The following is a 12,679-nucleotide window of genomic DNA, read 5'->3' as shown; positions in this document are numbered from 1 at the left end:
GGTAAATCTCCTGCCAATATAGTGATCAGCCTTCTGTCCGGTGAGGAGTTACATAGCTTGCAACAGGGAAACTCTCTTCTGTGAGCCTTGACGGCTCTTTGTGTGGCTGACTTCAGCAATCCATGTGTCTTACATGGTATCCATTCATTTTATGATTAAAGGGAATCTGTGACCAGTGATCTCCTTAGTAAAATGCTGGGTCACGTTCGTTAATTGATCCAGCCATTTTGCTATAATCTTGTGCCAAACAGCTCGAGCGTATGATCGATCGAGCCCCCATATTTATGAGCTCCTGGCTTTGCCCGCGCACCTGCTCCTGATTCATATGGATAAAAAAGCGGTCAGAGGCAGGTGGGCGGGGAGAGCCGTGAGCTCATGAATATGAGGACTCTAGGGCTGCAGCTAACGATTATTTGAATAATCGATTAGTTGTCGTTAATTTAATCGATTAATCAGGAAAAAACACCAAAATTACAAAACAAAGAGGTTTATAGGATTTTACTTTAAAAATTATGTTCAAAGGCCATATTAAAACAAATTGTGGATGAAACTATTATGGGGGATCTGTGGATTGCACTGTTATGAGGAGGGGGATCTGTGGATGGCACTATAGAGCATCTTATGCTCTGTGTCATCCACAGATCCCCCTCCCATAACAGTGCACATGCCCCCCTCCCCATAACAGCCCCGGCCGCGCTGCTCACAGCAGACTATTCTGGCAGTAACTTTTACTCAGCACATCTTTATCACCCTACAATGAAGCTCAGGTAACAGGCAGAGCGGGCGGCGGCGTAACGTCACTTACTCACGTGACTCGCCTGCTCCGCCCACTTTATGAATGAAGGAGGCAGAGCAGACGTGTCACGTGAGTAAGTGACGTTACGCCGCGTCCGCTCTGCCTGTTACTGGAGCTTCATTGTAAGGTAAAATGAAGATGCGCTGATTTAAAGTAAACCGCCCGTGTTGTCACCGAATCTGCGATTATTCGATAACTGGATTCGTCGACAACGAATCCTGTTATCGAATATTATCGATAAAGTTGATTAATCGTTGCAGCCCTAGAGGACTTATTGGCATGTGCTGGAGATGTTAAGATTTACAATTAAGGGCAGCAGAAAAATGATGACGGATTCCCTTTAATTTTTCTCTGAAATTGAGGTACCTTGATATGACAACCTCTTAAGTTTGCTTATAGGTATTTCACCTGTTCTTCATTTCTATCATTTCAGATCCAGGCTTGAGTATTGTGAAAGCACCAGATTGTGACCCTGTAGAACCTGAGGAGGAAGAGCCTATCTGGTCTGGTGTACTACCAGAAGGTAAAGGTGCTTCTTGGGAGTTTGCATTTGGAAGACTTCAAGGTAAAGTAAAGGACCCTCGTAAATATCAACATGACCGCTGGAAGCTAGAGTTCTTAATGGACTACACTCCAGCAAAGGATGGATTAATCTGTATGGTGTGTGGTGCAACATTGATGAATCCAAAAATCAGTACAGTGAAGATGCACATCCAGCAGAAGCACCCGGACACGACGTACCTGAGTGATCAGGAGAAGGCTGTCGTTATGGAAGAGTGGGAGCAAAAAATGACTGCTGGCAAAAAAGAAGCAGGACAGCAGCACAACGAGGATGAAATCTGCTTTGAAATAAATGGTAAGATGACTGTGGAACTTTTCTGGATTATTTATAGGTCATTTATGTACATAACTGCTTACAGTACTTGTCCAATTTTCAGGTCCGCTTGTTTGCACCATACCACTTTTGCTCCACTGTCACCTGAACTCCTCTACAGTGCATTTCTGTCTGGTAATCCAGCAGAATCCAAAATTCTCCTTCCTGTTTTGACCATTAAAAAAATTAAATAAAAAAATCCTGTACACTCACTGAAATTATGGAATTTTGTAAAACCGAATGAAGATCTATTGTCAGAAGTACGAAGGAGATTTTGCGGGGCCTAAATGTGTGTTCTGTTCAGCTGCAGATCCATCAATTCCGAGGCTTCTCTCCTGTCATCCAAAATGGATGGATGGATGGGTGGGCAAGCAGGAAAAGGTAGTCTGAGAAGACGTGTCTATATTGGATGACAGAATAGAAGACCAGAAATTGGTGGATCTGCAGATGAAAAGGAAGGTACTAGGTAAGGGCTCGTAGCCGTTTTTTACCGCACACAGCCGTAGCCGTTTTTTACCGCCCGTGTGCTTTCTGCAAAAAGCACCCTGCCCTCTATAAAACTGTCTTATGACATGTTCTATTTTTTTGCGGGTGCTTCGCAACAGAAATACAGATGCGGATCATAGGCGGACAGAAACCATGGTCGTGTACTTTAGCCTTGTGTGTTCTGCTTGTTCCCCAGTTAATGTAATTTTTTTTTCTCTTGAACAGGAAAGTCGCTTTAATGTTTTAAGTTACTTTGCAGGAGAGCAATTATTTACCAAAACCTACGTATCGTCATATCTTTTTATTTTATATGAATTAATTGCTAACCGTCTGCAGTAAGGGTACAGAGAGGTGGTAACCAGTTTGAGGGGGAGGGGGGTGTACCTGCACAGTCTGACAATGGCAGCACTGATTGGATAGAGTCAGACTGTGCAGGGACACAACCCCAAGTGGTTACCACCCCTCTGTACCCTTACTACAGTCTGCTTGCAATTCATTCATAACTTCTAGCAGGAATAATAAAGTAATGGCACAAAATAGAACCATAACAATAGGTGCCCCAGAATTGTTATCACATGGGGAATGCATGTAGCTATTACACCAGGCATGTTCTCCTCTTTAACCACCTCCGGACCGCCTAACGCAGATGTGCGGTCCGGAGGTGGCAGCCCTGCGCAGAGTCACGCATATACGCGTCATCTCGCGAGGGCCGGGATTTCCTGTGAACGCGCGCACACAGGCGCGCGCGCTCACAGGAACGGAAGGTAAGCGAGTGGATCTCCAGCCTGCCAGCGGCGATCGCTCGCTGGCAGGCTGGAGATCCGAATTTTTTAACCCCTAACAGGTATATTAGACGCTGTTTTCATAACAGCGTCTAATATACCTCCTACCTGGTCCTCTGGTGGTCCCTTTTGTTAGGATCGACCACCAGAGGACTCAGGTAGCTCAGTACAGTCGCACCAAACACCACACTACACTACACCCCCCCCCCCCCCCCCCCCCCCCCTCTCGGTCACTTATTAACCCCTTATAAACCCATGATCACCCCATATAAACTTCCTGATCACCCCCCTGTCATTGATCACCGCCCTGTCATTGATCACCCCCCTGTCAGGCTCCGTTCAGACGTCCGTATGATTTTTACGGATCCACGGATACATGGATCGGATCCGCAAAAAGCATACGGACGTCTGAATGGAGCCTTACAGGGGGGTGATCAATGACAGGCGGGTGATCACCCATATACACTCCCTGATCACCCCCTGTCATTGATCACCCCCCTGTAAGGCTCCATTCAGACGTCCGCATGATTTTTACGGATCCATGGATCGGATCCGCAAAACACATGCGGACGTCTGAATGGAGCCTTACAGGGGGTGATCACCCATATACACTCCCTGATCACCCCCCTGTCATTGATAACCCCCCCTGTAAGGCTCCATTCAGACATCCGCATGATTTTTTACGGATCCATGGATACATGGATCGGATCCACAAAACACATGCGGACGTCTGAATGGAGCCTTACAGGGGGGTTATCAATGACAGGGGGTGATCACCCCCCTGTCAATGATCACCCCCCCTGTAAGGCTCCATTCAGACGTCCGCATGTGTTTTGCGGATCCGATCCATGGATCCGTAAAAATCATGCGGATGTCTGAATGGAGCCTTACAGGGGGGGTGATCAGTGACAGGGGGGTGATCAGGGAGTCTATATGGGTGATCACCCCCCTGTCATTGAACACCCCCCCCCTGGTAAGGCTCCATTCAGACATTTTTTTTGGCACAAGTTAGCGGAAATTTTTTGTTTGTTTTTGTTTTTTCTTACAAAGTCTCATATTCTACTAACTTGTGTCAAAAAATAAAATCTCACATGGACGCACCATACCCCTCACGGAATCCAAATGCGTAAACATTTTTAGACATTTATATTCCAGACTTCTTCTCACGCTTTAGGGCCCCTAAAAAGCCAGGGCAGTATAAATACCCCACATGTGACCCCATTTCGGAAAGAAGACACCCCAAGGTATTCCGTGAGGGTCATATTGAGTCCATGAAAGATTGAAATTTTTGTCCTAAGTTAGCGGAAAGTGAGACTTTGTGAGAAAAAAACAAAAAAATATCAATATCCGCTAACTTATGCAAAAAAAAAAAAAAATTCTAGGAACTCGCCATGCCCCTCATTGAATACCTTGGGGTGTCTTCTTTCCAAAGTGGGGGTCACATGTGGGGTATTTATACTGCCCTGGCTTTTTAGGGGCCCGAAAGTGTGAGAAGAAGTCTGGGATCCAAATGTCTAAAAATGCCCTCCTAAAAGGAATTTGGGCCCCTTTGCGCATCTAGGCTGCAAAAAAGTGTCACACATGTGGTACCGCCGTACTCAGGAGAAGTTGGGGAATGTGTTTTGGGGTGTCATTTTACATATACCCATGCTGGGTGAGAAAAATATCTTGGTCAAATGCCAACTTTGTATAAAAAAATGGGAAAAGTTGTCTTTTGCCAAGATATTTCTCTCACCCAGCATGGGTATATGTAAAATGACCCCCCAAAACACATTGCCCAACTTCTCCTGAGTAAGGCGTCTCCTGTGTGACACTTTTTTGCAGCCAAGGTGGGCAAAGGGGCACATATTCCAAAGTGCACCTTTCGGATTTCGCAGGCCATTTTTTACACATTTTGATTGCAAGGTACTTCTTACACATTTGGGCCCCTAAATTGCCAGGGCAGTATAACTACGCCACAAGTGACCCCATTTTGGAAAGAAGACACCCCAAGGTATTCCGTGAGGGGCACGGCGAGTTCCTAGAATTTTTTATTTTTTGTCACAAGTTAGCGGAAAATGATGATTTTTCTTTTTTTTTTCTTTTTTCCTTACAGTGTCTCATATTCCACTAACTTGCGACAAAATAAAAAATTCTAGGAACTCGCCATGCCCCTCACGGAATACCTTGGGGTGTCTTCTTTCCAAAATGGGGTCACTTGTGGCGTAGTTATACTGCCCTGGCAATTTAGGGGCCCAAATGTGTGAGAAGAACTTTGCAATCAAAATGTGTAAAAAATGCCCTGCAAAATCCGAAAGGTGCACTTTGGAATATGTGACCCTTTGCCCACCTTGGCAGCAAAAAAGTGTGACACATCTGGTATCGCCGTACTCAGGAGAAGTTGGGCAATGTGTTTTGGGGGGTCATTTTACATATACCCATGCTGGGTGAGAGAAATATCTTGGCAAAAGACAACTTTTCCCATTTTTTTTTATACAAAGTTGGCATTTGACCAAGATATTTTTCTCACCCAGCATGGGTATATGTAAAATGACACCCCAAAACACATTGCCCAACTTCTCCTGAGTACGGCGATACCAGATGTGTGACACTTTTTTGCTGCCAAGGTGGGCAAAGGGGCACATATTCCAAAGTGCACCTTTTGGATTTCACCGGTCATTTTTTACACATTTTGATTGCAAAGTTCTTCTCACACATTTGGGCCCCTAAATTGCCAGGGCAGTATAACTACCCCACAAGTGAGCCCATTTTGGAAAGAAGACACCCCAAGGTATTCTTTGAGGGGCATGGTGAGTTCCTAGAATTTTTTATTTTTTGTCGCAAGTTAGTGGAATATGAGACTTTGTAAGAAAAAAAAAGAAAAAAAAATAAATCATCATTTTCCGCTAACCTGTGACAAAAAATAAAAAGTTCTATGAACTCACTATGCCCATCAGCGAATACCTTAGGGTGTCTACTTTCTGAAATGGGGTCATTTGTGGGGTTTTTCTACTGTCTGGGCATTGTAGAACCTCAGGAAACATGACAGGTGCTCAGAAAGTCAGAGCTGTTTCAAAAAGCGGAAATTCACATTTTTGTACCATAGTTTGTAAATGCTATAACTTTTACCCAAACCATTTATTTTTTTGCCCAAACATTTTTTTTTTTATCAAAGACATGTAGAACAATAAATTTGGCGAAAAATTTATATATGGATGTCGTGTTTTTTTTTTTGCAAAATTTTACAGCTGAAAGTGAAAAATGTCATTTTTTTGCAAAAAAATTGTTACATTTTGATTAATAACAAAAAAAGTAAAAATGTCAGCAGCAATAAAATACCACCAAATGAAAGCTCTATTAGTGAGAAGAAAAGGAGGTAAAATTCATTTGGGTGGTAAGTTGCATGACCGAGCGATAAACGGTGAAAGGAGTGTCGTGCCGAAGTGTAAAAAGTGCTCTGGTCATGAAGGGGGTTTCACCTAGCGGGGCTGAAGTGGTTAAAGGGGTTGTCTCACTTAGGCAAATGGCATTTATCATGTGGACAACATGGTTAGATGGCTGGAGGAGCTTTTAAACTAGGATATGGGGGGGGGGGGGGTCATACTAATAAGGGGGTAGATGGTGTAGATAGAGAGTGGGATATAGGAGGGGACATTAGGGATTTAGTGGGGTCTGGGGTTAGTGAGGAAAGTAGGGAGAAGACTGGGCAGAACTATACACTGATGAAAAATAGAACTGCTGATAACAAGAACCTGTTACATACAAACATCAACCAAGGTAACCCAAAAATCCCAGATATTCACTTTACAGGTGATAGTAATTTAAAAGCTATTTTCACAAATGCCAGAAGTCTAGCTAGCAAAATGGGGGAGCTGGAGGCGATGGTACTAGAAGAACACATGATGTAGTTGATGTGGCTGAGACATGGTTGGATTCTTCGCATGACTTTGCTGTTAATATTGAGGCTTTTACACTATTTAGGAAAGATGGGGTCAATAGAAAAGGTGGTGGTGTGTGCCTATATGTGAGGAGTGATCTGAAGATAAGTGTGAAAGAGCCAATTGTGGGTGAGGATGTGGAAACCTTATGGGTGGAAGTTCAAAGGGATATAAACACTGAAAAAACACTTGGTGTAATCTATAGACCCCCTAACATCACAGAAGAGCTAGAAGCTCAACTGTATAACCAAATAGAGCGGGCAGCACTAGCTGGTACAGTGGTCATAATGAGAGATTTAAACTTCACAGACATTGACTGGGGTCATGATTCTGCCTCAACCGCAAAGGGGAGAAGATTCCTCAACTTGCTTCAGGACCACTTTATGGGACAGTTTGTAGGAGCTCCCACTAGGGGCGATGCTCTGTTAGATCTGGTAATTTCTAATGATGCAGAGCTTGCTGGAAATGTTACTGTTTGAGAAACAATAGGTAATAGTGACCACAATATAATTATATTCCCCCTAAACTATCAGAAGCAAACTCTGTCAGGCAGAGCGAAAATACTGAATTTAAAAAAAGCTAATTTCCCTGGTTTGAGGGCATCATTTCAGGGCATAGACTGGGAGCAGCTACTGTCACATAATAAGGGCTCATTCAGACAGTATGCTGTCTGCAAAAATACAGAATGCTATCTGTTTTTTTTGTTTTTTTTTGCGGATCTGCAAAAAAACTGATAGCATTCAGTATTTTTGCACACCCATAGACTTCAATGGGGCCATTTCCTGATTTTCAAGGACAAGTATAGGACATGTTTCATTTGTTTTGCGGAACTGTGGAATAGAAAAGGGCCCCATAGAAGTGAATGGGTCAACATCTAATCCGCAAAAAAACGGATCCGCATTTTTGCGGCTAGCATACTGCCGTCTGAATGAGCCCTTATACTGAGGATGAATGGGAGAGCTTTAAATCCACATTGAGTAATTGCACTAAAAATGTATTACTTTAGGTGACAAGTATAAACAGCTAAAATTAAACCCCCCATACTGTAAAAAGGGCAATAAATGACAAAAAAAAGGACATTTAAAAATGCAAATCTGAGGGGTTAGCTGGAGCGTTTGAAGATTACAAAAATTAGCAAAAATACAAAACGGACAGCAGATGGCAAAAGAGAGCAAAACAAATCCCCAAAACTTATTTAAATATATAAATGCTAAAAATCCAAGGTCTGACCAGGTAGGTTCCCTAAATAATGGTAAAGGGGATTTAGTCACTGAAGATGAGAAAAAGGCTACTAAATTTACTAAATGTTTTTTGTTTTTTTTTAGCTCTGTATATACAAAAGGAGCTGATATCTGTGGTGCTGGGACTGTTAGTACATCCAGTAATATACTCAGTTAGCTAACTGTAGATATGGTCCAAGACAAGTTAAATAAGGTAAATGTGAACAAGGCTTCGGGTCCAGATGGATTACACCCAGGAGTGTTTACAGAGCTCAGTTCAGAGTTCAGGCATTGCTGTGCCCCTGTTGATAATTTTTAAAGATACTCTAGGTACTGGTACAGTGCCAAGTGATTGGTGCAAGGCAAATGTGGTGCCCATATTCAAAGAAGAATCTAGGTCTTTCACAGGTAATTATAGACCAGTTAGTTTAACCTCTGTTGTGGGGAAAATGTTTGAAGGACTCTTAAGGGACTATATACAGGAGTATATGACTATAAATAATATTATAAGTAATAACCAGCATGGGTTTACCAAGGACAGGAGTTGTCAGACTAACCTGATATGTTTTTATGAGGAGGCGAGTAGTAGCCTGGACAGAGGGGCGGCTGTGGATGTAGTGCTTCTGGATTTTGCAAAGGTTTTTGATAGTGTCCCTTATAGACGTTTAATAGGTAAATTAAGGTCTATAGCATGGATGTCAAACTCATGGCCCTCCAGATGTTGCAAAACTACAACTCCCATCATTCCCTGATAGCTGTAGTATGCCCAGGCATGATGGGAGTTGTAGTTTTGCAACAGCTGGAGGGCCACGAGTTTGACATCCCTGGTCTATAGGCTTGGAAAGTACAGTTTGTAATTGGATTGAAAACTGGCTAAAGGACCGTGTGCACAGTTGTCAATGATTCCTATTCAGAATGGTCCTGGGTTATAAGTGGTGTACCCCAAGGTTCAGTGCTGGGTCCTTTATTATTTAATTTATTTATTAATGAAATCGAGGACGGGATTAATAGCACCATTTCTATTTTTGCAGATGACACTAAGCTATGTAGTACTGTGCAGTCTATGCAAGATGTCCATAAACTACAAGCTGACTTGAATATTCTGAGTGATTGGGCATCAACTTGGCAAATGAGGTTTAATATTGATAAATGTAAAGTTATGCATCTTGGTAGTAATAATCTCTGTGCTTCATATGTCCTAGAGCAGTGATAGGCATACTGCGGCTCTCCAGCTGTTGCAGAACTACAACTCCCAGAATGCAAAGGCTGCCTACAGTAGGGCATGGTGGGAGTTGTAGTTTTGCAACAGCTGGAGAGCTGCAGTTTGCCTATCACTGCCCTAGGGGATGTAACACTGGGAGAGTCACTTACAGAGAAGCATTTGGGTGTCCTTGTTGATGGTAGATTAAATTACAGCGCACAATGTCAATTAGCTGCTTCTAAGGCCACCAGGATACTGTCATGCATTAAATGAGCCATGGACTTGCGGGCAGGGATGTAATATTTCCACTTTACAAAGCATTTGTGCGGCCTCATCTGGAATATGCAGTTCAGTTCTGGGCACCAGTCCATAGAAAGGATGCTCTGCAGCTGGAAAAAGTATAGAGGAGAGCGACTAAACTGATAAGGGGCATGGAGGGTCTTAGTTATGAAAAAATATTAAAATAATTGAATTTATTTAGTCTTGAGAAGAGACTTCTAAGGGGGGACATGAGTACCCTATACAAATATATAAATGGGCCATACAAAAAATAAGGTGAAAAGCTGTTCCATGTAAAATGCCCTCAAAAGACAAGGCGGCACTGCCGCCGACTGGAGAAGAAAAGGTTCAGTCTCCGGAAGCGTCAAAGCTTCTTTACTGTAAGAACTGTGAATCTGTGGAATAGACTTCCTCAGGACGTGGTCACAGCAGGAACAGTGGAACGTTTTAAAAGGGTTTAGATTAATTCTTAAAAGTAAATGACATTAATGCTTATGAAAACGTGTAGAAATCGGAGTCTCATTTCTTTCTGGGATTCGCGTCCCCTGCTTGATGGACTTTATGTATTTTTTCAACCGTATTAACTATGTAATTATGTAACATTAATACAAGGCACTTACTAATGTATTGTGATTGTCCATATTGCTTCCTTTGCTGGCTAGATTACTTTTTCCATCACATTATACACTGCTTGTATGCAGGGGTTATGACCACACTGCAATCCATCAGAGGTGGCCGGGCTTGCACACTATCATGGTTTCAGACAGCTTTTTATACCCTATATTGTGCAAGCACAGCCACCACTGGTGGATTTCAGGGTGGTCCTAACTGCTGGATAAGAGCAGTGTATAATGTAAGAGAAAAAGGGGTCAAGCCAGCAAAGGAGTCATTATAGATGAGAACAATACATTAGTAAGTGCCTTATATTAACTTTCTCTACATTATAAATGCCACTTGATGAAGTGAGACAGCCCCTTTAATGCAGCTTTTAGTCAGTCATTGGCACTCTGTTGTGGCAACAGTGTCCAAGAGTGGGTATACCTTTTTGTAATTTCCTTTGGATATCATTCTAGATCTTCTGAAGTCAGATTTACACTCCCAGACTTTGCTTTTATACATAAAGCATTTTTTTGGTTTTATACCACTTTATCATTTCTAAACTGTAATATCCTGATTGGGCTTTTTATTCTTTTCTATAACACAGAAGACTCGAGCACCTCGGAAACAAATGGATCAAGTGTTGCAGCCAGCAGTCCGCATCCTGAAGTCATTCTACCAACCTTCTCCAAGACTCCTAAATCTACCCCTAGCTTGCCACCCCCATGCAATAGTGCAAAGCGCAATTACCAGGTCCGCTGGCGCACAGAGTTCATGATGGATTATGACTGTCGTCGTCAAGGTCTCATCTGCATGGTATGTGGTGGGACATTAGCCACCCTGAAAGTCAGCACGATCAAGCGCCACATAGTCCAGGTGCACCCTTACTCCTTAGATTTCACAGCTGAAGAACGTCAGAGGATCTTGGAGGCCTACAGTGAAATGGCTCTACATTATATTCATTCTGAGGAGTGCTTTAAAACTCAACCCCAAGAGGAAGCAAAAGGACGCAAGCGAAAGTCCACTGCTATGGAGGAGTCGTGAAGACCCCAATATTCATACCATAAAGTGTAAAGAAATAACCACCACCTTTGACTTGGCGTAATGTGTAGTCTTTGCACATTAAGATGTTATTTTTATGCCCAATTTACAGTCTTTAGCCCATTATTTCATAGACGGTAGAGGATTTACTACCCATTCAGAACTGGCATTGGTGATTAGGATTGGAATATCCCATAATTCTTCTCTCGCTTCAGTGACCGTGCATCCTTTAGTTGTTTCCAGAAGTATGTTTTGTCTAAATGCCCCTGTATGAGCAGGCTGTAACTATGCATTCTGTACTTTACATGTTTGTGGCTTTTCATCATATTGCCACGTGACTGTGAAATCATGGTCCATTACATATTTCTCCATAGGGTAAAATGCATGGTGAGCAATGCCCTTTTTTTTTTTTTTTTTTTTTAATATATATATATATTTACCTACCGTAAATGCTTTAATCTCACCAAACGAATTGCCCTCTCCCCCAAATACATGTTACCCTCTGTTGCTAGAAGTATGCTGCAGTAAAGAAGATTTTAATTGTTTCCCAATGGACTGTTTCTTGGAAAATACAGTGCAGGCATTTTATGCATCTTCTCAGACATAATGAACCCTACTGGCTTTTCAGCAATGCTGATGCACATACATAATTTGTCTCAATTGTATAGTATGACAGCGCTCGTACTGCTGGTCCGCAGTTGGATATTTTTCTGGTAAGCACTTGAGCATCTGGGGTCATTACTGTTGAATGCACCAGAAACGTGGCTTCAAAGAGGACTTGTTCTAATTCCTAACCTGAACTATTTTCTTTTTCTAATCTGCCTCAGTTTGGCTTTCATTTATAGGAAAGCATTTCCGATGTTACATTTCATACTGAAACACAATTTGGCAGCTTCTCTGGGGACCCATTCATCAATTTTCCTTCTTTTTTTTGCTTATAAATATGAAAATGATGATGCTCTATGAAATAAACTGTGATAATTGTATGTTGCAGATAAAGCTGGCTCCCTCATGCAGTATGTGACTTTTTCTCGTGCAAGTTTGCTGCAGTTAACGCCGTTGGATGTCACCGCTTCTTGAGATGACAGAGGTCGTTACATGCAACTGTGCAGAACCTGGGGGTTATCTATAGCAGTGTTTCCCAACCAGTGTGCCTCCAGCTGTTGCAAAACGAGAACACCCAGCATGCCCGCACATCCAAAGGCTGTCCAGGCATGCTGGGAGTTGTAGTTTTGCAACAGCTGTAGGCACACTAGTTGGGAAACACTGATCTATAGGATGAATACGATGTCCTTTTGCTTATTAGTTTCTCAGATGTTTTACCATACATTTTTGGCTCACCCTGGGGACCTGTGTATGGGTGGGAAAAGGACTCGGCCTATAGAGTGATGAAACCCTATCATCCTTGTATTTAGTCTGAACACCCACGGATAAAAAAATATTCAATAAGTTATTCTCTAGGGTACAGGTTTTCAGCAATTAACGC

The 12,679-nt window shown here is 42.5% G+C and overlaps 1 protein-coding gene across 2 annotated transcripts in view; it reads left to right on the top strand.

Annotated features, from left to right (window-relative positions):
* Nucleotides 1-12,209, top strand: part of LOC122920769 — a 68,218-nt gene extending 56,009 nt beyond the window's left edge. For both annotated transcript variants that reach the window (XM_044270491.1, XM_044270493.1), the window contains 2 exons: nt 1,230-1,652; nt 10,760-12,209. In XM_044270491.1, coding sequence (XP_044126426.1) covers nt 1,230-1,652; nt 10,760-11,196 — 860 coding nt within the window. In that variant the 3' untranslated portion in view covers nt 11,197-12,209. The remainder of the gene's footprint in view (nt 1-1,229; nt 1,653-10,759) is intronic.
* Nucleotides 12,210-12,679: the final 470 nt, after the last annotated feature.

This window comes from Bufo gargarizans, chromosome 10, assembly GCF_014858855.1.
Source record: "Bufo gargarizans isolate SCDJY-AF-19 chromosome 10, ASM1485885v1, whole genome shotgun sequence".
In the NCBI taxonomy this organism is placed as follows: domain Eukaryota; kingdom Metazoa; phylum Chordata; class Amphibia; order Anura; family Bufonidae; genus Bufo; species Bufo gargarizans.
Note: the sequence above shows the minus strand (reverse complement) of the source record. Positions and strands in the feature narration are given on the sequence as shown.